The sequence below is a fragment of the Schistocerca cancellata genome, chromosome 5 (genome assembly GCF_023864275.1).
Source record: "Schistocerca cancellata isolate TAMUIC-IGC-003103 chromosome 5, iqSchCanc2.1, whole genome shotgun sequence".
In the NCBI taxonomy this organism is placed as follows: domain Eukaryota; kingdom Metazoa; phylum Arthropoda; class Insecta; order Orthoptera; family Acrididae; genus Schistocerca; species Schistocerca cancellata.
In genome coordinates this window covers 76,983,061-77,008,553 of record NC_064630.1, presented here as the reverse complement: position 1 = coordinate 77,008,553, position 25,493 = coordinate 76,983,061, and the positions used below count along the sequence as shown (strand labels likewise).

General features: G+C 43.5%; 1 protein-coding gene across 5 annotated transcripts in view; it reads right to left on the bottom strand.

Moving 5' to 3' along the window:
- LOC126188975 (molybdopterin synthase catalytic subunit-like) overlaps window positions 1–25,493 on the bottom strand; it is a 99,727-nt gene that overhangs the window by 3,617 nt on the left and 70,617 nt on the right. For 4 of the 5 annotated variants that reach the window (XR_007537892.1, XR_007537891.1, XR_007537890.1 and 1 more), the window contains one exon: window positions 20,909–21,066. Coding sequence is in view for 2 of the 5 variants with exons in the window: in XM_049930748.1 (XP_049786705.1) it covers window positions 20,909–21,037 (129 nt within the window). In the remaining 3 variants the exon portion in view is untranslated. Of the gene's footprint in view, window positions 1–20,906; window positions 21,067–25,493 lie in introns of those variants that run through there. The other variant, XM_049930749.1, reaches the window with a different exon arrangement.

Genomic DNA, 25,493 nt, shown 5'->3' with positions numbered 1-25,493 from the left:
GATTTAGCCAGCCAGAATACCCAAAATGAATCCCATCGAACACTTATTGGACATCCCAAGTGAGGTGACACAGTGGTTAGCATATTGGGACTCACATTCCTTCATTCTTATTTGAGGGACATAATCGAGAGGTCCGTTCATGAACAAAATCCTGCACCAGCAACACTTCTGCAGAGGACTTCCAACAACTTGTTAAGTGCATGCCACATTGAGTTGCTGCACTAAGCCAGGCAAAAGGAAATCTGACACGACATTACGTAGTATACATGACTTTTATCGCCTCAGTGTAGTGCTGCCATCTACCGGATTGAAAATATATGAGATGACAGCAGAATGTTTAAGCACGTCACAAAGAAAATTAAAACTTTTTTAAACAAAAATTGGCCAAGGAAACAAATGTGTTTCTTTACTTATCGAATCCTTTGTAAAATGTTGACTCTCAGTGGCAGTATAATAATAATTAATAATAATTAGTGAAATGTAAATGAACAAGTACATCTAGCTTGAAGTTTTATATTCAGGGTCCTTGCCTACAGCCTACTGGTGCATGGTAAATACACTATTGCGTGGGGTGCACATTAGACGAATGAAGATCCCGAGGGAGGGGCAGGCCTACAAAGAACATCAAATAAATGTCTGATGAAGCCTCTGTGAACGGAAATAATGATTGTGAATCCCCTGTAATAATGCAATTGATGATTTTAATTAATAGCCACTGTGTATGCATTTTAAGACCGACACTCCATTTTTGTACAGTTTCATAATAAATCATAACTATCCTTAGATCTGATAAGGTTTACTATGAATACTTAGAACTCAAAAATTTGCTGGGTTGAAATACCATTTATTAGACAAGAACTAGATTAGTTTGCAAAGTGCAATAAAGGCATTTCTCACAAATGGGAAATATACAAAGCCCAAATTATGCATGTTTTTGTGGTATGAACAAAATCATTGGAAAGGAAACTGTTTGTATATGATTGAGTCAGTAGCCAGATACTGTCAAAGATACACACAGCAGAGTCCAAATACTATTTAAGAAGTCACAGCCCACAGAAATCAAGATTAGATTGGAGGAGTCTACACTGCATGTAAACAGTACAACAGTGATTATTTTACATAAGCAAGTCTTTAGCAGGGATGAAGGTATCAATATGTGATGCAAAAAATCCTTCCACTTATTGGGAATTGAATCAGTGACCTACTGATTTGTTTCCACAATGGATTTTCACTCTGATGTGGAGAGTGCACTGATTTGAAACTTCTTGTTAGATTAAAACTGTGTGCTGGACCAGGACCTGAACCTGAGATCTTCGCCATTCACAGACAAGAGCTCTACCAGCTGAGATATTGAAGGATGACTCATGAGCCCCCTCACAGCTTCTTTTCACCAGTAGCTCATCACCTACCTTCTCCTGCACACCTTGAAGAAGCAGCACTCCTGGAAGAAAAGACACTTCATGCAGCTTAGCCTCAGCCTACAATATCGTTTCTAGAATGAATTTTCACTCCGCAGCAGAATCACTGCACATGCCCCTGCAGAATTAAAATTCATTTTGGGAACATTCTCTTAGACTATGGCTAAGCCATGTGTCTGCAATATCCTTTCTTCCAGGAGTGCTACTCCCAACAGGTATGCAGGAGAACTTCTGTGAAGTTTGAAAGGTAGGAAATGAGATATTGGTAGTAAAGCTGGGAAGGAGGGGAGGGGGCCATGAGTTCTGTTTGGATATATCAGTCACTAGAGCACTTGTCTGCAAATGGGAAAGGCTCAGCTTTGAATCCAGGACAGGTACACAGTTTTAATCTTCCAGGATGTTTCAAATATAGATTTATTGTCAGGCATTTTTACCCATCTGTCCATCATATTCATGTCACATTAACTCGTGAAGTAATTTCCCCCCCCCCCCCCCCCCCCCCCCCCACCAATGAGGAGCTTTCAGCTTTCTGTAATTATGATTTACCACATTAGTCTGTTAACTAAACCCAGAACAGACATTGCTTCTGAGAAAATTCTTCCAGTGACTATCATTTAGGATATTAAATATTTGTTTAGGCAAGTACAGGTATTTCTCTTTTGTATAAGCTCCTAGCAGACCTCTGCTTGGACATTCAGTTGCCTTATAAGGGCAGTAGATGAAAAATCATAGCTTTTACACCACATGGAGGGACCAATGGCCTTTGTAGTCTGGTCCCTTCAACCCCCACAAACCAACCAACCAACACTCCATGGGGGTAGCCGTGCGGTCTGAGGCCCCTTGTCACGGTCCGTGCGGCACCCCCCGTGGGAGGTTCGAGTCCTCCTTCAGGCAAGGGTGTATGTTGTCCTTAGCATAAGTTAGTTTAAGTTAGATTAAGTAGTGTGTAACCTTAGGAACCCATGACCTCAGTAATTTGGTTCAATAAGACCTTACCACAAATCTCCAAAAATACTTTTTACTTTGTTTACATTTGTGGAGTCTTACTTTCCTGCTTTATACCTGGAATATTTTTTAACAATTTTCATACCAGCATATAGGTCTTAACTCTGAATTTTAGATCTGAATGCACAATTTGGTGAAATAGTTTTAATATTTTCTGTTTGTTATTTCTGCAGGTCTTTCATTCAAGTTATTAAATATAATGCTTCATCCTTCAGTATACATTCTTCTAGATAAGATTTTTGTACAGGATGATTATAATTAAACTTTTACTGCTTGAAAGGGTCCCCATGAAAGACAAGTGATTGTAGGATAAAGAAAGTTTGTGGAAACATTTGCGAGGTCATGTGGACGAGAAACAATGAATAAACTATTGACAGAAACATACGTTATAGAAACCTGTTGGTAGGTGTGTTCAGTAGCCGCAGTATGCTCTCTCTGCTAGTTGGCGCATTATTTTGAAAGTTCAGTTTCTTTTTGAATACACCTTGTATGCCATGGCTGTCGGCACAGGTGGCCCTGCATTTTATGGGGTAGTATAAGCCTGTGACAAGACTGAAGTAGTAAGCACTGGGTGGGTGGAATGGGCAGGTATTGCACCGTGGTCTTCTGCAGGGATACAGTTCTGTGGCAAAGAGTTAGGGTTGGGGGTGGCATAGGGGTGGACTAGGATATTATGCAGGTTCGGTGGGAGATGGAACAACACTATAGGAAGGGTGAATCATGTGTAAGATATCCCTCATTTATGGGCATGCTCAAAGATAATCAAAGCCTGATGAAGGTACAAGATCTACCAAATACACACACTAGCACTTCCCCCCCCTGCGGGTTCGGGGGTTAGAATAGGCCCACGGTATTCCTGCCTGTTGTAAGAGGCGACTAAAAGGAGTCTCAAATGTTTCGGCCTTATGTGGTGGTCCCCTCTCGGGTTTGACCTCCATCTTTCTAAATTATCCCGAAGAGCGAGCCAAATGGGGAAGGGCGCCTTACATGGTGCACTGTATCTGTCGTGCATTGAGACCTTTAGCCGGCTTTCTCGTCGTTGCAATGATGCCCCGCTCGTTTTCCATCTCTTGGGCGAGGATACGTCCTTAGGTGCGATTACCACGCTGCACTGTGCAGTGTTGCTTTTAGCTGCGACAACGACCTTGGACATTTTTGCACCTAAGATCCAGCACAGTAGCCAGTCCGTTGTGGTGTGGCCGCCATGTACCCTGTTGGTTGTAGCCCCGACAACACAGGGATCGCTCTACTGATCCCTGCGCCGTTTACTCCCCACATATGCCAAGGAGTAGATGCCAATCCTCCTGGGGTATCGGGACTCCCGGCAATGGCCATCCTGCCAGGTGGCTCTTGCTGAGGCTGGGTGGCACCCGTGGGGAGGGCCCTTGGTCGGAGTAGGTTGCATCAGGGTGGATGACACGCAATGAAGCGTGGTACATCGTCTCTCGCTGGTGGCCAGCCGCCAGCAGTCTCTAAGCGTTCTCGGGCTCAATTTAATGCTCAGATGCACGATCTGAAAACGTTCCCCTCCCTGGCCACACCGTGGGAGGAACGTAAGTCTCAGGATGGCAGTAGCAGTTATTCGCCCTGATTCTTAGTTTGTACAATAGCTGATGGGGAGTCTTTTCTCTCCACAAAGCCTCAGTTCTTCGTCGAGCATTTAGAGGACAAGTTTGGGGAGGTGGAGGGCTTGTCCAAAATGCGCTCTGGATCAGTCCTGATACAAACGGCATTCTCTGCCCAGTCACGACGGTTACTTGCTTGTGACAAGTTGGGGGATGTTGCCGTTACGATCACACCCCATAAGAGTTTAAATATGGTCCAGGGAGTTATTTACCTTCTTTTGCAGTCTGATGACGAGCTGCGCGCCAACTTACAGCGCCGTGGTGTACATTTCGTCCGGCACGTTCATCGGGGTCCGAAGGATAATCAGATTGCCTTCATCTTGGCCTTCGAGGGTGATACATTACTGGAAAAGGTCAAGGTGATGGTCAACTGCGGGGAGCACCATTCACCTTGCTCGCCAGACTGCAGAATCTTGCAGAAAGAGCGCAAAATCATGGAATATAAGACCCTGGACCGACTGACCTATACTGAGGCCAAAAGGAAATACGACTGATTACATCCTGTGAGAATGACATCTTCCTATGCCGCTGCTACAACACCTGTGCTAGCCCCATCAGTTTCGCGATCAACGAGTAGTACAACTCCTCCTGCCCCCTTGCCAGTGGGGGGCTCTACCCACCGGGTTGCTCCTGTGCCTCCTACCTCAGGAGCAACACCATCCCATCCATCGGGGATGTCCGTCCCCACTTCTAAGCCAGAGAAGTGTCCAACTTCTTCGGCTTCTCACGCTCGCAAGAGGTCCCTTGGGTCCCTCCCTTCCCAGATTTCCACCAGTGGGAAGGCTGACGACCGACAGTGGCGTAAGTGCCCACAATCAGCTGGTCGTAGGGCTTCGCGATCCTCCTCATTCCCGGAGACTGAATCGGTGAAGCCCTCCCAGCCAGTGAAACCCAAGGAGCAGCGTGAGAAATCTAAGAAGAAGAGCTCTAAGCCCAAGGAACTCGCGGTGGCACCCACCCCACCGCAACCTTCCAGCTCTGCGTCTGAGGACGAGGTGGAGATTCTGGCGTCCGCTGAGGACCTCGATCTCGCCGGTCCCTCAGACACCATGGATAGCACTAGCACAGGTGCTCAATCGGAGGCAGCAGGTGACCCAGCGCCGTAATCTGCCTTCCCAGTCCCATCACGCCTTTCTCAGACATGGACAATACCATCCTCCAGTGGAACTACAGCTGTTTCTTCCACCATCTAGCTGAGCTCCGCCAACTTATCAGCCTTCACCCTTTCTTCTGCATTGCTCTTCAGGAAACTTGGTTTCCAGCAATTCGAACCCCCGCACTCCGTATCTATTGGGGTTATTATAAGAACCGGGCAGCTTATGAAAGGGTGTCTGGTGGCATCTGCATCTATGTCCTTAACTCTCTTCACAGCGAGTCTGTCCCTCTACAAACAGCTTTAGAGGCTGTCGCTGTTCGGGTGTGGATGCCACAGGCTGTTACCGTCTGTAGTCTTTACCTTCCACTGGATGGTGATGTCGTGTAGCATTTCCTGGCTGCGCTGATAGCCCAATTGCCGCCACCTTTCTTGTTACTGGGTGACTTCAACGCCCAAACCCTCTGTGGGGTGGGTCAGTGGCAACAGGTCAAGGCGCCAATGTTGAGCACTTATTGGCGCAGCTCGATCTTTCCATTTTAAATGATGGTGCCTTCACACACTTCAGTGTGGTGCATGGCACATACTCCGCCACTGACCTTTCGACCTGCAGCCCTAGCCTCTTACCGTCTGTCGAATGGAGTGTGCATGACGACCTGTGTAGTAGTGACTACTTTCCGATCTTTCTGTCACTGCCACGGCGTCACTCTTCTGGGCGCCCCCGCAGATGGGCTATGAATAAGGCTGACTGCGACTTGTTCTCCTCCATTGCCGCTATTGAGCCTCTCTCTAATGACGACATTGATGCGGTGGTTCACTCAGTCACCACCAGCATTGTTACTGCCGCAGAATCTGCCATTCCCTGTTCTTCTGGGTCCCCTCGGCAGAGGACTGTGCCTTGGTGGGCGCCTGAGATCGCTGAAGCGATTAAAGATCGCCGGCGGGCGCTCCAGCGTCACAAGTGACATCCCTCCATAGAACACCTCATCGCCTTCAAACGGCTGCGTGCGCCGGCCCGCCGCCTTATCTGCCAACGCAAGCAGGAGTGCTGGGAGCGGTATGTTTCCTCCATTGGCCTCCATGTCTCTCCATTGCAGGTCTGGGCCACGATTTGACGCCTCTACGGCTATCAAACCCTTGTCAGCGTCCCAGCGCTCTCACTGAATGGAGCAGTTTGTACTGACTCCGACGTCATTGCAAACCGCTTGGCAGAACATTTTGCTCTGAGTTCCGCTTCTGCGAATTACCCCCTGGCTTTCCGCTCCATTAAAGAGCGGATGGAACGTTGGAGCCTTTCGTTTTGCACCCACCATCCAGAATCATACAATGTTCCATTCAGTGAGTGGGAATTTCGCAGTGCCCTAGCCGCTTGCCCTGATACCACTCCTGGGCCAGATCGCATCCACTGTCAGATGCTGAAAAGCCTTTCAGTGGACTGCCAGCAACGGCTCCTCGACCTTTACAACCGTCTCTGGGTCGAGGGTGAGTTTCCATCGCAATGGCGGGAAAGTATTGTTATCCCCATTCTGAAACCTGGCAAAAACCCTTTGGAGGTGGACAGCTACCGTCCCATTAGCCTCACCAACGTTGTTTGCAAGTTGCTTGAACGGATGGTGAGCCAGCACTTGAATTGAGTACTGGAGTCTCGAGGCCTTCTGGCTCCATCTCAGGGTGGGTTCCGTAAAGGTCGCTCCGCCGCCGACAATCTGGTGAGCCTGGAGTCGGCCATCCGTACTGCCTTTGCCCGCCGTCAGCACCTGGTCGCTGTCTTTTTCGACATGCGGAAGGCATATGATACGACACGGCATCATCACATCCTTTCTACACTTCATGGATGAGGTCTTCAGGGCCCTCTGACGATCTTTATCCGAAATTTTCTGTCATATCATACCTTCCGTGTGCAAGTCACGGCCTCCCATAGTTCCTCCCGAGTCCAGGAGAACGGGATACCACAGGGATCTGTCCTCAATGTCTGCCTGTTTTTAATTGCAATAAACGGGCTCACTGCAGCGGTGGGAAATTCTGTCTCCGCTTCCCTGTATGCTGACGACTTCTGCCTTTACTATAGTTCTATTGGCATTGCAGCTGCTGAACGGCAGCTACAGGGCGCTATCCGTAAGGCACAGTCTTGGGCAGTAGCTCATGGGTTCCAGTTTTCGGCAGCCAAGACCTGCGTTATGCATTTCTGCCGGCGACACACTGTTCACCCAGAGCCGCGTCTTTATCTTGACGGCGAACTTCTTGCTGTGGTAGAGTCACATAGGTTTTTGGGTGTGGTTTTTGGTGCCCGGTTGACTTGGCTGCCTCATATTTGGCAGCTTAAACAGAAGTGTTGGCGGCATCTTAATGCTCCGCGATGCTTGAGCCACACCCGCTGGGGTGCCGACCGATCTACCCTCTTGCGGCTCTACCAGGCGTTAATACAGTCCCGTCTGGATTATGGGAGCCTGGCTTATGGCTCAGCATCCCCATCTGCGTTGCGGGTGGTGGACCCAATCCTCCACAGCGGGATACGCCTTGCCACTGGTGCTTTCCGGACCAGCCCAGTGGACAGCATACTTGTGGAGGTGGGTGTCCCTCCACTGCGGTTACGGCACCAACATTTGCTGGCCGCTTATGCTGCCCATGTTTTCAGCTTGCCCGGGCATCCTATCGTCTACTATTCCCACAGTCGCACGTCCATCTTCCAGAACGTCAGCCCAGGGCTGGACGTACAATTGCGGTCTGCATCAGAGAGCTTCTCTCCGGGCTTGGGGCTTTACCTCTTCCGCCTCCTTTCCGCACACTTCTGCGTACACCCCCGTGGTGTGTGTGTGTGTGTCTCGCTCTCGCCTTCAGCTGGAATTGGCACAGGGCCTGAAGGACTCAGTCCCTCCGGAGGACTTCCACCGCCGCTTTCTTTCCATCCTCGCAACATATCAGGGCTCTGGCATTGTTTACACTGACGGCTCGATGGTTGCTGGTCTTGTCGGTTATGCGCTAACTCTAGGGGCCCATTCCGAACAACGTTCATTGCCGGCTGGCTGCAGCGTTTACACTGTTGAGCTGGTCGCCATCTTTCATACTCTAGAGTATATCCACTCCTGCTCAGGTGAGTCCTTCATGATCTGTAGCGATTCCCTGAGCGGTTTACGAGCTCTTGACCAGTGTTTCCCTCATTCTCGTCTGGTGATGGCTATCCAGGAGTCCCTGCATACTCTTGCCCATTGCGGCTGCTCTGTGGTCTTTGTGTGGACCCCAGGCCATGTTGGGATAACCGGCAATGAAAATGTTGACCGCCTGGTGAAAGAGGCCACCAGTACACCATCTCTGGACATTGACCTCCCAGAGACTGATTTGAGGGCAGTCTTACACCGCAAAGTTATCTCACTTTGGGACGCTGAATGGCACGGTCTGACCACCCCTAACAAACTCCGTGCCGTCAAGGAGACGACGACTGTGTGGCACTCCTCCTTGCGAGTCTCTCGCAAGGAGTCTGTCGTCCTCTGCCGACTGCGCATTGGGCACACAAGGATGACCCATGGCCATGTATTGCATCGTGAGGACCCCCCCCCCCCCCCCCCCCCCCCCTGTCGCTGTGACTCGGCATTGACAGTGGTCCACATTTTGTTGGACTGTCTACTTGTAGCTGTGCTCAGGCGGACGTTTGCGCTGCCTCACACGCTCCCTGCCCTTTTAATAGATGACTCTGCCATGGTGGACTTAGTTTTGCGTTTTATTTGGGCAGGGGGTTTTTATCATTTAATCTGAGTGTTTTTTTTTTTTAGTGTTGATTCTGGCTTTTAGCCTCTGATTTTAAGCTGAGTTTTTAATGTGTTCTCGGTGGTTGGCTTTTCCTTTTTTTTCTCTCTATGGTCAGCCAACCACCGTCACTCTCTGTGTGTTTTAATTTGTTTTGTCTGATCTCTGTTGGAGTCTTTCTTGTCCTGTGTCATCTGCCGTCTTTCCTGTTGTTTGTTTTTTATTCTCTTTGGGTGGTTTTAGTTTTTTTGGAAAAAGGGACCGATGACCGTAGCAGTCTGGTCGCTTTAATCCCACAAACCAACCAACCACACTAGCACTTCTTACTCCAGTCCTACCATAGGCTTATCCTACCCTGCAAGAGGCTGGCCACCACCTATGGATGCAGCCATGTCATATACCAACCCTGCTCCCAACATTGCACAGCTTTTTATGTCAGTATGACTACCAACCAGCTGTCAACCAAGATAAATGGCTATCACCAAACTGTTGTCAAGAATGAAGCTGACCACCTGGTAGCACAACATGCAACTGAGCATAACATGCTTAGTTTCAATGGCTGCTTTACAATCCAGACCATCTGGATCCTTCCCTCCACAAGCAGCTTCTCTAAACTACGTAGATGGGAGTTATCCTTGCAACACATCCTCCCTTAATCATCCTGGCACCACACTTATGGGCATAGGTAGGTTTTTGTGTGTGTGTGTGTTTGTGTGCGTGCGTGCGTTTGCACTCTGGCTCTAAAAGGATTACTCCGAAAGCTAGCAAGTTTTTTACTTACTTTATGTGTCTGCCTATCAATTATTCAACACTTCTACTTTCTGGTGAGTGGTCTCCTTTAATCCAAAAGTATTTACAGGCTACCTATTAAAATTTATAGCACTAACATTCTGCAAAATACTGATAAAACATTACTTCAATCCACATATCTATCATGAAACATCCATGACAAGTAAAAAAAAGTGCTTCTACATCTCCATCTACATACATACTCTGCAAACCATTTTGAAGTTCATGACTTTTGAAGTTCATGACAGAGGGTACTTAGCATGATAGCACATGTTACGGGTTTCTTTCCGTTCCAACCACGTATCAAGTGTGGGACAAATGACTGCATAAATGCCTCTATGTGTGCTGTAATTAGTCTAATTTTGTCATCACAGACCCTATTGGAGTGATGTATGCACCTACTGCCCCCCCCCCCCCCCCCCCAGCTATCACTGCCATTCGGTTACTAAATATGTAAATCTTCTTACTTAGTTTGACTGTCCTTTGTACTTAAGTAATAATGGTTGCTACAACTGCCTCATGGTCACTGACACTAGTTTCAATACTTTATAGTAGCTCACTGAAAGTTGGCCATCCTATGCACCAATTGTGAATGAAAAATAAGGGAAAGGATAAGAGTATGCTAAAATGTAATAATGATAGAGGACATGAATACGGCAGTTAATTCAAGTAACCTTGAATTAAAGGAAGTAAATATTATGATATGAAAATAATTCTTTAATGTAAATTTACTGGCAATGGAAAAGTATACATTTGATACTACATAAAATAAGGAAAACAAATTACTTAGTTGGTAACATCACTTTGTTTCCTGGCCACATACTCTCTTGAGAAGCATAAAGGGATAAGAGTTAGACAACACAATTATGTTTATGAAAAAGAATGCAGTTCACACAAGAGATTTTACTGTTCATGTTCCCATACTGGGGAAAAGAACATGGTGATTTGTGCATTTAGGATAGTAGAGTATATGTATTGCATGATTCAGTAGTAATTGGTGGTATATGGTTTGTAAAAGGAGGAATCCCACCCTCTGGCAGGAGGCTGTTCACTGAGCACCAGTCACAAGTTGGATCCTGCAGTGGTGCACTGGTTTCAGTATCCATAACAGCAATGGTGTGTCCGATTCATAAGCCAGACTCCAATAATAAGGCCGAGATAAGACAAAGGCTTTGTAAAGATGCAAGAAGGTAGAGTGCTCCGCATCCTGTGGTGTGTGTGAGGCAGTGCAGATTGCCAAATTTCAACAGGTGCTTCTTTTTAAGCTGGGGAATATCTGGCAACCATGTACACTGGGCATCAAATAAAATTCCCAAAAAGCAAGATGACAGTGTGACACTATCATATTGAGCATTTCATTATGATGATACAGTTCTGTGTATGGATTAACATTTCTACATTGGCAGTGAAAAATTGGTAGTCATGGTTGAAAGCCCAAGACTGTGTTTCACTCACAGTGCCCTGCAGCTGGTGTCCAGCAACACGCAAGGTTGAAGAACTGTAATAAATACAAGTCTACATCATATAATGATGGCAAGACCCTAAGCACCAATGCTTCAATATTTTTGTATGTTCGTGTTGTATGTCCGTGTTTGTGATTGAAGGTCTGAGGGACTTCGGCTGTTCGCTTATGTAATAAAGTGGAACATCTATATCTATCCTTATGATGTCATTTATTATATGACTACCAGTGTCGGTGTTTCAGTGCACCATCTTCAGGCCTTAACTGACACTGAGGGAGTTAACACCATCTGTGTCACGGTTCACCATAGGCCAACATCAATAACTGATTTTTGCAGACTACCTGTAATAGCGATGTTGTCTCTCCAACCATCAACTATCAACTGACTGCAGAAACATTCAGAACAGACATTCTGTTTTGAATGTTTCCCCTGTCAGTTGATAGTTGGAGAGACAACATCACTGTTACAGGTAGTCTACGAAAACCAACTATAGATGTTGGCCACTGATGAATCGTTTATATAGATGGTGTTAACCCCCTCGGTGTCAGTTAAGGCCTGGAGATGGTGCATCAAAGCATGGAAACTGGTAGCCATATAATAAATGACATCATAAAGATGGCTGCAGGTGTTCCATTTTATTACAGTGCTTCAATAATCCTACTGACTGCTATTACAAAGAAAAGGTCACTCCCAGCACTGGTCCCAGTGAGACTTCATTCTCTGTGCTTGGAGGGTACTGAAGGATGCCCCAACTTGGAATGTGCAACAACTGAACAGTAGAAAATTCTGGACAAAAATCAGCAGAGGTCCTCTGAAATCTCACTCACCCAGTGTGGTATAAGGACAAGGTAATGGCCTGAGACATCATAGGCATTTCTTAAGTCCAAAGAAAACAGGAATGAGATGTCAACAACACAAAAAACCTGTTCTTATAATGGACTCCAGGCAAATTAAGTGGTCAGTGTGCACCAGCCCTCTAAAAATCCATACTGGGAATTGGGCAAAATATGTCTTGTCTCAACAGACTGACACAGGTGCCAGTTCACCATTCATTTAAGCAAGCAAGCAACTTACGTAGAACATCTGTAAGCTTGATGGGTCTATCAGTGTCCATCTCATTCAGATTTTCATCTGGTTTCACAACTGGGACAGTTGTACTTTCTCTCCACTGGGTTAGGAGCTCACCCTCATACCAGATAAAATTAAAGGCTATAAGCATATGTTGACTCCACACATAGGTATAGTATTTGACTGTGGATTCGATCGGGTCCCAATGACATATTGTGGCCAAGAACCAGAGTGCCAATGAATTCGAATTTACTGAAAGAAGCATTATATGGTTCAAGACATTGTGTAATGAAGGAGAGGCTGTTGTCCTCTACCCGTCTTTCACACAGAAGGAAGCATATAACTAATCATCAGTTGCAGATGTTCGATCGCACTGTACCACAAAGTGTTCTGGAATAACAGCAGGGTCAGTACGAACACTGCCATCTAACGGGATACCAAGTATATTCATTACTGTCGGGAAACCTTAGACACAACGCAAATTGTCCCCCACCTGTGAGAAAAGGCATGGATCTCTACAGTAGTTGTTCTGATGTTTAAGATTTAATGTCCTCAAGCAATGCTGGAGTTGGCAGATCCGTGTCCACTTTTGACAAGAGTAGTTGCAAAGGAAAGTAACATCTCCTTAGTGGTGCTGCTTGAGGAGGACTCTTTACTGGCAGGGGGTAGGGAACTGTGATCCTTAATGCAGGTGCAGTGGGAACATAGGAGGAAGGCATCCTGTCCTCCTCACAAAAATATGTATTCATATGGCCACAAGGACCCTGACATTGAAGGTGTCTTTATCCTTGCTATAGACAGGAGCTTAGTTACAGTGTTCACAAAATTTGTTATCTCTGGAACTGGATGTAGATATCCATACTTTTTCTTTGCATCAAAGCACAAAGGGAAGTCAAAGTTTTTGTTATCCTGTATATTTCTTTCATGTTTTAGAATGGAGCAGTTCACACACCAAGGGGAATTTTGCTGTCCACACTAGATACACATTGGTGATTGGTCCCACAGAGAGTTCTTGTGCAGCAGTGACTGAGAGTCTTTACAAATAGCATAACTTATACAGCATAAAGAACCATGGCAAAATACAAACATGCAAAACACCACAAGGGCGTGGAGTGAAAAGATTTACATTGCAGCATTATACCATTACTTTAATATTTTCAGTTGATATATCAATTTCAAAAGCCAAAAATAAAAGCACTGTTATCCATTCTTATCTTTTGGACCCATTGGAAACAATGGACAAACTGGACACCCCGTCCTTCCAGATTTACATGCAGTTCTCTGTCTGTCTGATCTAGTTTCTCTCGAAAGAGCAATGCCAGTGATTGAGCAGGCATCTTCATTTTAGTCAGGATAGAGCTGGTTTACATTTTGCTAACTGATGTTACGTCCACAGATTTTTCCTCTAGTATCACAATTTTGTGCATCAGATGGGTCTATTATCTGAGAATGATAATTCTGAGGTCCTGCACTACTGTGTGTTCTGTCCCCAACTTGTCACATCTGCTCTTGGGTGCAGTGTGCCATCAGCTATTCATTTTGGTGGTTAACTGGTTGGTCGTCATGCACACATAAAATACTATGCATTAATTACAGGAGACCTGGTATATGGCATGACAACTTTCATTTCATGGTAGCCCTACCTCTTATGGGTTATGATACGCCTGTGATGGAACTGGAATATGATGCGATGGGTGTGTGTGTGGGACAGATTTCGTGCCTCGGTCTTCCACAGGGACATAACTAAAGGAGGAGATTAGTGTTTAACGTCCCGTCGACAACGAGGTCATTAGAGACGGAGCGCAAGCTCGGGTGAGGGAAGGATGGGGAAGGAAATCGGTCGTGCCCTTTCAAAGGAACCATCCCGGCATTTGCCTGAAACGATTTAGGGAAATCACGGAAAACCTAAATCAGGATGGCCGGAGACGAGATTGAACCGTCGTCCTCCCAAATGTGAGTCCAGTGTGCTAACCACTGCGCCACCTCGCTCGGTTTGACATAACTAAAGGTCTGCGCAGTTAAGAGAAGTGAAATCCACATCCGCAGCTGCCTTATCATTTGCATCCACAAGTCTTTAATTCATATTTGTGGATATTAAACATTATGAACCATTTTAAATCATTCACTATGCTGGGACACTAATGGTAGTCCTGTTTCTGACCTGAATTTTCGTCTGCTGAAGTCAGATCTTGTAATTTACATTTCATTGACTAACAATATAGAAGCCAACCATGGCCACATTTTAATACAATATAGCCTACCATGTTCTTGATACATTCCTTAAGTTACACTTTTATGCATATTTCATGAAATGGGTCATGTGAAATTTTCTGTGGAATTTTTTCTCAACACTGGGAACTCAATGAAATCACGTTACAAGTTGTTGCTACATATTGCATATTGTTCAAAGTCTGTCATATAGTTCACTTATGAAATGTACATTCATTCACCATAATGCTGAGTCATGTTAACGTGCTATGCTTTTCAGTGTAGTAAATGTTACATTGTGTTCTTGTAAATATATTTAAGAGGTACATTGATACATTCACTGATTTTACACCAGCATTATTTGTGTCATATTTCCCAAAACACTGTACATTGAAGATAACATAGTGAAACTCCATTCCAAATGCGTAACAATAGTGATTTAAACAGTACCTAATAATAATAATAATAATAACAATAACAATAATAATAATTATTAAAAGAATAGGCCTCCGGTATGTTCTGCCAGTCGTAAAAGGTGATGAAAAGAACAAACCACTAATAGGGCTAACCCCCCTTTTAGTGTGATTACTTGGTTCAGGACAGAACTAAAGAAGCCTCGGACAAGTGCCGTCATGGTCGGGGACGACGCTTGAACCCTATGCCCGCCCACAATGGTAACGACACTGCTAGCCAACTGGAAAATGATTTAAATCCAAATAGAGGTGTTTTGCAGGATATGCTTCCTGCAACCACCCTAGAAGGAAAACAAAGACAGAGGATGAGATGGTCAGATGAAGTTAATCGACACCTCATGTTCTGTTATTACCAAGCAACAAACCTAGGAACCAACACAACTGGATACAGATCACAAGTATACACAACATTTATTACCAGATACCCGGAATTAAAATTTTTAACAGAACAACGACTAGCTGATCAGATCCGTGTAACAATAAAAAATAACAGGATACCCCAGTCAGAATTAGAAAACATCAAACAACAAGTACAACAAATACTGGAACTAAATAATGTGCAATCAGAAGAAGAAGAAAATACAGTAATGGACTCAAACATCCCAGAGCAAACAAACAAAGACCAACACGCATCAATTAAACAATCAGAGGAAAATGAAATCTTAAGACAGCCACCAGAACAAGCACAAATAGAACACGAAGAGACACACGTGTTAGATATAGAAGAGAAATTTCAGCTGACATATATAGAATACAAAGACACAAATACAGACATTAGACCATTCTTGCATAGACCGCCAAATAACCCACAAGTCGAAACAACAATAAAAACTTATCAACACAATCATACACAACAAAATAAATGAAAACACAACTATGGAAGAGTTACAACTACTGGTTTATATAGGAGCACTCACTACACTAAATATACACACTAGGCAGAGATCAGAACAAACCAACACACAGAAGAAACCCACAAAACCAGCATGGCAACACAGGCTACAGATCAGAATAGAAAAACTGAGAAAAGACATCGGACAGCTAACACAATTTATAAGAAATGAAATATCAGACAAAAAACGAAAAAGGTTAGGTAAAATCTCACAACAAGAAGCAATAGAGCAATTAGATGGAAAAAAGCAGAAATTGCAAGCATTGGCCAAACGACTTAGAAGATACAAAAAAAGTGAAAATAGAAGGAAACAAAACCAAACATTCAACACAAACCAAAAGAGATTTTACCAAACAATGGATAACACACACATTAAAATAGACAATCCACCAAGCATAACAGACATGGAACACTTCTGGAGCAACATATGGTTAAACCCGGTACAACATAACAGGCATGCACGGTGGATACAAGCAGAAACAGACACATACAAGATGATACCACAAATGCCTGAAGTGATAATTTTGCAACATGAAGTCACCCGAGCAATTAATTCTACACAAAATTGGAAAGCCCCTGGAAATGATAAAATAGCAAATTACTGGCTAAAGAAGTTCACCTCAACACATTCACATCTAACTAAATTATTTAACAGTTACATTGCAGACCCATACACATTCCCTGATACACTTGCACATGGAATAACCTATCTGAAACCTAAAGATCAAGCAAACACAGCAAACCCAGCTAAATATCGCCCCATAACATGCCTACCAACAATATACAAAATATTAACTTCAGTCATCACACAGAAATTAATGACACATACAACACAGAACAAAATTATAAATGAAGAACAAAAAGGCTGCTGCAAAGGAGCACGAGGATGTAAAGAGCAACTGATAATAGATACAGAGGTGACATATCAAGCTAAAACTAAACAAAGGTCCCTATACTACGCATACATTGATTACCAAAAAGCCTTTGATAGTGTACCCCACTCATGGTTACTACAGATATTGGAAATATACAAAGTAGATCCTAAATTGATACAGTTTCTAAACATAGTAATGAAAAACTGGAAAACCACACTTAATATCCAAACAAATTCAGATAACATCACATCACAGCCAATACAGATTAAGCGTGGAATATACCAAGGAGACTCATTAAGTCCTTTCTGGTTCTGTCTTGCTCTGAATCCACTATCCAACATGCTAAATAATACAAATTATGGATACAATATTACTGGAACATACCCACACAAAATCACACATTTGCTATACATGGATGATCTAAAACTACTGGCAGCAACAAATCAACAACTCAACCAATTACTAAAGATAACAGAAGTATTCAGCAATGATATAAATATGGCTTTTGGAACAGACAAATGTAAGAAAAATAGCATAGTCAAGGGAAAACACACTAAACAAGAAGATTACATATTGGATAACCACAGCGACTGCATAGAAGCGATGGGAAAAACAGATGCCTATAAATATCTAGGATACAGACAAAAAATAGGAATAGATAATACAAATATTAAAGAAGAACTAAAAGAAAAATATAGACAAAGACTAACAAAAATACTGAAAACAGAATTGACAGCAAGAAACAAGACAAAAGCTATAAATACTTATGCTATACCACTATTGACCTACTCATTTGGAGTAGTGAAATGGAGTGACACAGACCTAGAAGCACTCAATACACTTACACGATCACAATGCCACAAATATAGAATACATCACATACATTCAGCAACAGAAAGATTCACATTAAGCAGAAAGGAAGGTGGAAGGGGATTTATAGATATAAAAAACCTACATTATGGACAGGTAGACAATTTAAGAAAATTCTTTCTAGAACGAGCAGAAACTAGCAAAATACACAAAGCAATCACTCATATAAACACATCAGCTACACCACTGCAATTTCATAACCACTTCTACAACCCTTTAGATCACATAACATCAACAGATACAAAGAAAGTAAATTGGAAAAAGAAAACACTACATGACAAGCACCCGTATCATCTAACACAGCCACACATAGATCAAGACGCATCCAACACATGGCTAAGAAAAGGCAATATATACAGTGAGACGGAAGGATTCATGATTGCAATACAGGATCAAACAATAAACACCAGATATTACAGCAAGCATATTATTAAAGATCCCAATACCACAACAGATAAATGCAAACTTTGCAAACAACAAATAGAAACAGTAGATCACATCACAAGCGGATGTACAATACTAGCAAATACAGAATACCCCAGAAGACATGACAATGTAGCAAAAATAATACATCAACAACTTGCCATAAAACATAAACTAATAAAACAACACGTTCCCACATACAAGTACACACCACAAAATGTACTGGAGGATGATGAATACAAATTATACTGGAACAGAACGATTATAACAGATAAAACAACACCACATAACAAACCTGACATCATACTCACCAATAAAAAGAAGAAATTAACACAACTAATTGAAATATCCATACCCAACACAACAAATATACAGAAGAAAACAGGAGAAAGAATTGAAAAATACATCCAACTGGCTGAGGAAGTCAAGGACATGTGGCATCAGGATAAAGTCGACATTATACCAATTATACTATCAACTACAGGAGTCATACCTCACAATATCCACCAGTACATCAATGCAATACAGCTACATCCAAACATATATATACAACTACAAAAATCTGTAATTATTGATACATGTTCAATGACCCGAAAGTTCCTAAATGCAATATAACATATACCGTACAGTTAAAAGGAAGTTACGCTTGATCAAGGTCCGCATCACTGTCCATTTTTGACCAGACATAACGTCTGAGAATAGAAAGAAATAATAATAATGATAATAATAATTCATCACATATAATGCTAATAGACAAAAATCATTATTATGGTACCATTCTTTAACTTTTATTGTTATTAGATACCTATAGATGTACCTGTGGGTATCAGCCCAGGCTATTATCCACAAAGTAGTTATTACTGTGGATATCCTCTGCACAGAACTCCATGTTTAGGAGAAGATGTGCCATAAGGATGAACCAGGATCTTTCATAGGTTGGGTGACAACAGAACACCACTTTGGGAGGGATGGGAAGGATTGTGGGCAGGATGTTCCTAATATTCAAAGCCCTAGTGAAGGTTGCAGTTAAGTAGTTCCAGTCTGGTGTGATACTGTGTAATGACTGGAATGATCCTTTGCATCTGGTTTGTGAGGGAGCCTGCAGGATATTCTACTAGAGCCCTGTTTCTGAACTAGGTTTGAAGGATGATGCCTGTCTGTGAAGGCCTTAAATAAATAAATAATAAGTATATAAATAGATCCTTTGCATCTGGTTTGTGAGGGTGCCTGAAGGATATGGCACAAGAGAGCTGTTTCTGAACTATGAAGGATGCTGCCTGTCTGTGGAGGCCTTAGGAAGACCTTCAGCATACCCTGTAAGGAATGGCCAGACTGTATGGGAGAGGAAGACCTTCAGCACAATGTGCAAGAATTGGCCGGACTATATGGGAGGGGAATTATAGTACAGAATGGATGGCAGCCATCAAACTGCAGGTATTGTTGATGGTTAATGAGTCTGATATGCATAGAGGTTATTAGAGGTAGAGGTCAACATCCAGAAATGCAATATGTAGGACGAGGAGGACTGGGTGAAGCAGATAGGGAGAAGATGTTGAAGCCATGGAAGAATGAGGATAGAGTGTCTTGGTCCTGATCATGTACTGTAGATATGATCAATGAACTTGAACCAAACAAAGATTTTAGGATCATAAGTAGCTAGGTATAGTTCCTCTAAACTGCTCATGTATAGCATGGTATACAAAGGTGTAATGCCTATGGCTGCACTGCAGATTTGTTTATGTATCTTCCCCTTGAAGGACAAAAGATTTCGAGTCAGTGTATAATTGGTCAGGTTTACAAGTACTTAGTACTGAGGGTTAGGAGTTGCAACATCATTGAGAGAGGTAGTGTTTGAATGCATTGGGTATGTGTAAAAGGTGGTGGTGTTGTCAATACTGCCGAGTTGGTATCTTAGTGGTAACAGGGTGGTGACAGATAAGAGGTGATGAGGAAGTGGTTTGTGTTCTTCAGATGAGAAAGTGTACTGTAGGCAATAGGCCGAAGCTGTCAGTCAACAACAGCTGAGATTCTTTCCATGAGAACACAGTAGTCAGCTAAAATAGAGCAACCAAAATGGTTAGGTGTGTGGATCTGAGGAAGCATGTAGAAGGTGGGTGTGTGGGGCAGCTGGCATGAGGAGTGGTACAGATTTGTGAGAAAGTTTCTCATATGTTCCTAGGAATTTGAGTAGGAACTGGAGACTATGCAGGACTTCGGGAAAGGGATCATTGTAGCAGCTTGAAGATAGGAGGTTCAGACAGTTGGCAGATATATTCTGTCATGTAACCACTGTGATTCATCATGACAGGGGTGAAGTCATTGTCAGCAGGAAGGGCAATCAAATCCAGATCTGTCTTTAAGGTTGTGGACAGCTATTCTTTTCTTTGCCAAGATGTTTGTGTTTATGGGAAGGGGCCTAGAAAGTGAAGGTAACATGAGGTTGAAGGTCAGCAATTCCAGGAAGTAAGCAGGGGCGTGGTTAGGTTGCAGCAGAGGAGGATCACAGTTGTATAGAGGTATGAACTCGGAGAGACAAAGTTCATGGCTTGTTCTTTATCTGTTTTGGTCAAAGGGATTGGTGGGAAAAAAATGTTGCCACTGGAGATCAGGAGAAGGAAAGAGCATCTTCCACCAACCCTGTGTGATTGAATTTGGGTTTAGGACAGAAGGTGGGGGTCTATGGACAGGACTGAAAATTCTGTGGAATTTTTGAGTTCCAATTACACACACAAATTTAATAACTGATTTGGTTGCATTTTTTATGTCTGATGTAAGATAAGGGTGTAATATTTACTTAAGAACTGATTAATAAGACGATATGATCTTACATGATACATCATATGAATACAGGTAAGTCACAAAAAATAATACAACTTCTACTGAATTTTTGAAATTTATGTTATCCCCGACCAAGTTTCTGTGCTCTGTAGTTAGCACATTCTTCTAATGAATGGCAACAACCTACCTTTTTGTTTTCAAATGTTTCCCTTGTTGTCCCAATAAAAACTGAAATTGCACCACATGATGATGATGACACTAGATCTGTCACTTCTTCTACATTTAATTTTGAATCACAAATTTTTATGTAATCCATCTTGACACGAAACTCGTAGCTCGGTTAACCTGCAAATTTTTTGTGAGATATTTATTCCACTTTAACACGTGAAAGAGACTGTATAAACAGTTTTGTACAAACTCTCCATCATATTTATTATGATATAGGTATTCTTGTTTCTTAGACCACAGTATATATCAAACACCTACATAGCTTTCATAATTTCAAAAGAAATTTTCTAATGTTTCATGAGTTACACATAACTCTAAATAAAATGCATGTAAATCTCTGTAATGTGCCGTATTGTACTTCACAGATATGCCTGACAACACCTTGAATGAAATATGGACATACAAAATTCTACAAATCATGCAGCAGAAAAGAATAATAATTAGGCAGATAAATGCAAGCTTTGAGACCCACAGATTTCTCCATCTGGAAAGAGATATAAAAGAATTTGAGACTAACCAAGCAGACCAGGAGGGTTACAGGAATCGGGAATGTAGGATATATCGCAGGGAGAGTTCTCACCTGCGCAATTCAGAAAATCTGGTGTTGGTGGGCAGGATCCATATGGCACACGCTGTGAAGCAGTCATTGAAATGAAGGATGTCATGTTTGGCAGCATTCTCAGCAACAGGGTGGTCCACTTGTTTCTTGGCCACAACTTGTCAGTGGCCATTCATGCGGACAGATAGCTTGTTGGTTTTCATGCCCACATAGAATGCAGCACAGTGGTTGCAGCTTGGCTTGTAGATCACAAGGCTGGTTTCATAGGTAGCCCTGCCTTTAATGGCACAGGTGATAGGATCATGGATAGGTGAAACCAGTCATGTGATCTACAAGCTAAGCTGCAACCACTGTGCTGCATTCTACATGGGCATGACAACCAAAATGGTCTCTGTCTGGATGAACAGCCACCAAAAAACTGTGGCCAAGAAACAGCTGGACCACCCAGTTGCCGAACATGCTGCCCAACATAACATTTTTCTTCTTATTGACCACTTCACAGCCTATACCACCTGGATCGTTCCTACTAACATTAGCTTTTCTGGATTGCGCAGGTGGGAACTCTCCTTACAATATATTCTACTTCTACATTCTCATATCTCTCTTGGGCTTCCCTGTTCCCACTCCAGCATTACACAGCCCTCTATTCCACCAATGCACCCAAAGTCTTTATACTTCTCTCCTTCAACCCCCCATGAACCTTGGATTCTCTCCCATGGAGAGTGAAATGATATGATAGGACAATAGTAGATTTGTTCAAATAATTTCCTTATTTGGCCCTCAACTGTAGTACATCAGGAACAGCTTGGTGGAGATGTCCAGTTGCCTCTCATATGAAACAATAGACATCTGGTACTGTTGACAGCGCAAAGAGCAGGGTTGAGTGTGGCATCACTTGAATGCCACTGTCAGTGACGTCTCCAGCTGCGACTGTGATGACAGTGTGGCGGTGCAGCTGACTGTGACTGTGAACTTCCTCTAGCGAGTGGGCAGCTCCCTCATGACTCAGGTCAGGCTGCCCTGTCTCCTGGTCAAACAGCGGACCCCGTACTGCATTCTAGGATGTCGCTCTGCAGCTGGCTCTGTTGCAACTCACTTCCGCTCTGGCAATTTTTTGACGGAATACAGTCGACACGTTACATCTGTATGTTCCCTCGAGCAGCACTTTACTGTCCCCATCCCAGCAATAACTGTGTAAAACTATTTGTTGGTCAGACAGGCAGGGCCATAACAATGAGGCTGATTGAACACAACTGCAGCTGGAGGTTACATAAGTCAAACTCCACCTTTGCCAACCATATGCTGAAGGAAGGTCACAAATACCAAATCTGCACAGAAGTACTACATGTAGCCAACAAAGGAAGAAAACTTAGAAGCACTTGGGGTAGACAGACATTTAACACAAAATCTCCAGCTGGTTCTAAATGAGCAATTACAGCTGAGCACATCCCCACTTTTAAGCTGCTATCAACCACCCACATACCCACAAACCACCACAATGACACATACTGCTACTGCTACACAAACATAACAGACATACCAGACAAACTTCAACAATATAACTTGTAATGCTTAAATATTGTATATTTCAACCTTGTGCAATTTTCAATACTGACTTGCATATTTACAACATAAGACATCTTTGTTTCTCAACAAAACTTAGTCGTGTCCAGTTAGATAGTTCACAGCCCTAATGACACAACCTCACAAACTATGGCATCATAATCATATAACCTGTAATAATAATCTTATGAAAAGGAAAGTTTCTACTCACTATATCACTATATAGCAGAGATGCTGAGTTGCAGATAGTCACAACAAAACTACCTGTCACAAATAAGCTTTTGACCAGTAAGGCCTTTGTCAAAAATAGATCTCTCTCTCTCTCTCTCACACACACACACACACACACACACACACACACACACACAACTGCAGTCTCTGGCAACTGAAGCCACACTGCAAGCAGCAGCACCAGTGCATGATGGGAGTGGCAACTGGATGGGCGTAAGGAGGGGCCTTGAGCAGGGAGGAGGGATAGTAGGGTAGTGGTGGGGGTAAGTGAAATGCTCTGGGGGAGTGCGCATGGATGAGATGGAGAGAGGGTATGGTAGCTATGTGCAGTTGGAAGGGGGAGGGGGGGGGGGTAGTGGAAAACGAGAGAAGTAAAAACACTGGGTGCAATGGTGGAATGAGGGCTGTGTAGTGCTGGAATGGGAACAAGGGAAGGGCTGGATGGGTGAGGACAATGACTAACAAAGGTTGAGACCAGGAGGGATATGGGAACGTAGGATATACTGCAGGGAAAATTCCCATCTGTGCAATTCAGAAAAGCTGGTGTTGGTGGGAAGAGCCCATATAGTACAGGCTGAAATAAAGGATGTCATGTTGGACAGCATGTTCAGTAACAGGGGGGTCCACTTGTTTGTTGGTCACAGTTTATCACTGGCCATTCATACGGACAGACAGCTTGTTGGTTGTCAAGCCCACATGGAATGCACACACAGTGGTTGCAGCTTAGCTTGTAGATCACATGACTGGTTTTATAGGTAGCCCTGCCATTGATGGGATAGGTGACGGTTGTGACCAGACTGGAGTAGGTGGTGATGGGACAATGTATGGTGCAGGTCTTGCATCTAGGTCTATTACAGGGATATGAGCATGAGGTAAAGGGTTGGGAACAGATTGTGTAGGGATGAATGAGTAGATTGTGTAGGTTTGTGGACAGTGGAATACCACTGTGGGAGGGATGGGAAGGATAGTGGGCAGGACATTTCTCATTTCAGGGGACGACAAGAGGTAGTCAAAACCCTGGCGGAGAATGTAATTCAGTTCTTCCGGTACTGGACGAAACTGACTTATTAAAGGAATGCTCCTCTGTGGCTGGACGGTGAGACTTTGGGAGGTGGTGGGAGACTGGAAAGACAAGAAACTTCCTGGCAGATTAAAACTGTGTGTCGGACCGAGACCCGAACTTGGGACCTTTGCCTTTTGCGGGCAAATGCTCTACCATCTGAGCTACCCAAGCACGACTCACGACCCGTCCCCACAGCTTCAATTCTGCCAGTACCTCGTCTCCTACTTTCCGAACTTCACAGAAGCTCTTCTGCGAAACTTGCAGAACTAGCACTCCTGGAAGAAAGGATATGGAGGAGACATGACTTAGCCACAACCTGGGGGATGTTCCCAGAATGAGAATTTCATTTTGGAAAGACAAGGCACGGGAGATTTGTTTTTGTACAAGGTTGGGAGGATAATTATGATCAGTGAAGGCTTCAATGATTCCCTCGGTATATTTCGAGAGGGACTGCTTGTCACTGCAGATGCAATAACGATGGGTGCTTAGGCTATATGGAAGGGACTTCTTGGTACGGAATGGGTTGCAGCTGTTGAAGTGGAGGTGCTGTTGGTGGTTAGTAGATCTGATATGGACAGAGGTATTGATGTAGCCATCTTTGAAGTGGAGGTCAACTTTTAGGAAGGTGGCTTGTTGGGTTGAGTAGGACCAGGTGAAGCAAATGGGGGAGGAGCTGTTGAGGTTATGAAGGAATGTGAACATGTTGTCCACACTCTCGATCCAGATCGCAAAGATATCATCAAAGAATTCAAACCAGGTGAGGGGTTTATGATTACGGGTGTTTAGGAAGGATTCCTCTAGATGGCCCACGAATAGGTTGGCATAGGATGGTGCCATGCAGGTCCCCATAGCCATACCCCAAATTTGTTTGTAGACATACATTTTATTATTATTATTATTATTATTATTATTATTTATACCTTTTCTTTGATCTCATTGTGACTTTACACCAATTTTAGTGGGTTTTCGCTGTTCGCTATCATTGCCTGCCTCAGATTTCACCTTGTTTCCCCCTTCTGCACCCATTTCATCCTTCTCATGATTTTCCCCACGTATCTGGGTGTATTTTTGTGAATTTTTTGGAAGTAATTTTATATTATTTACATAATTTTTCACATTTTTTCCAAC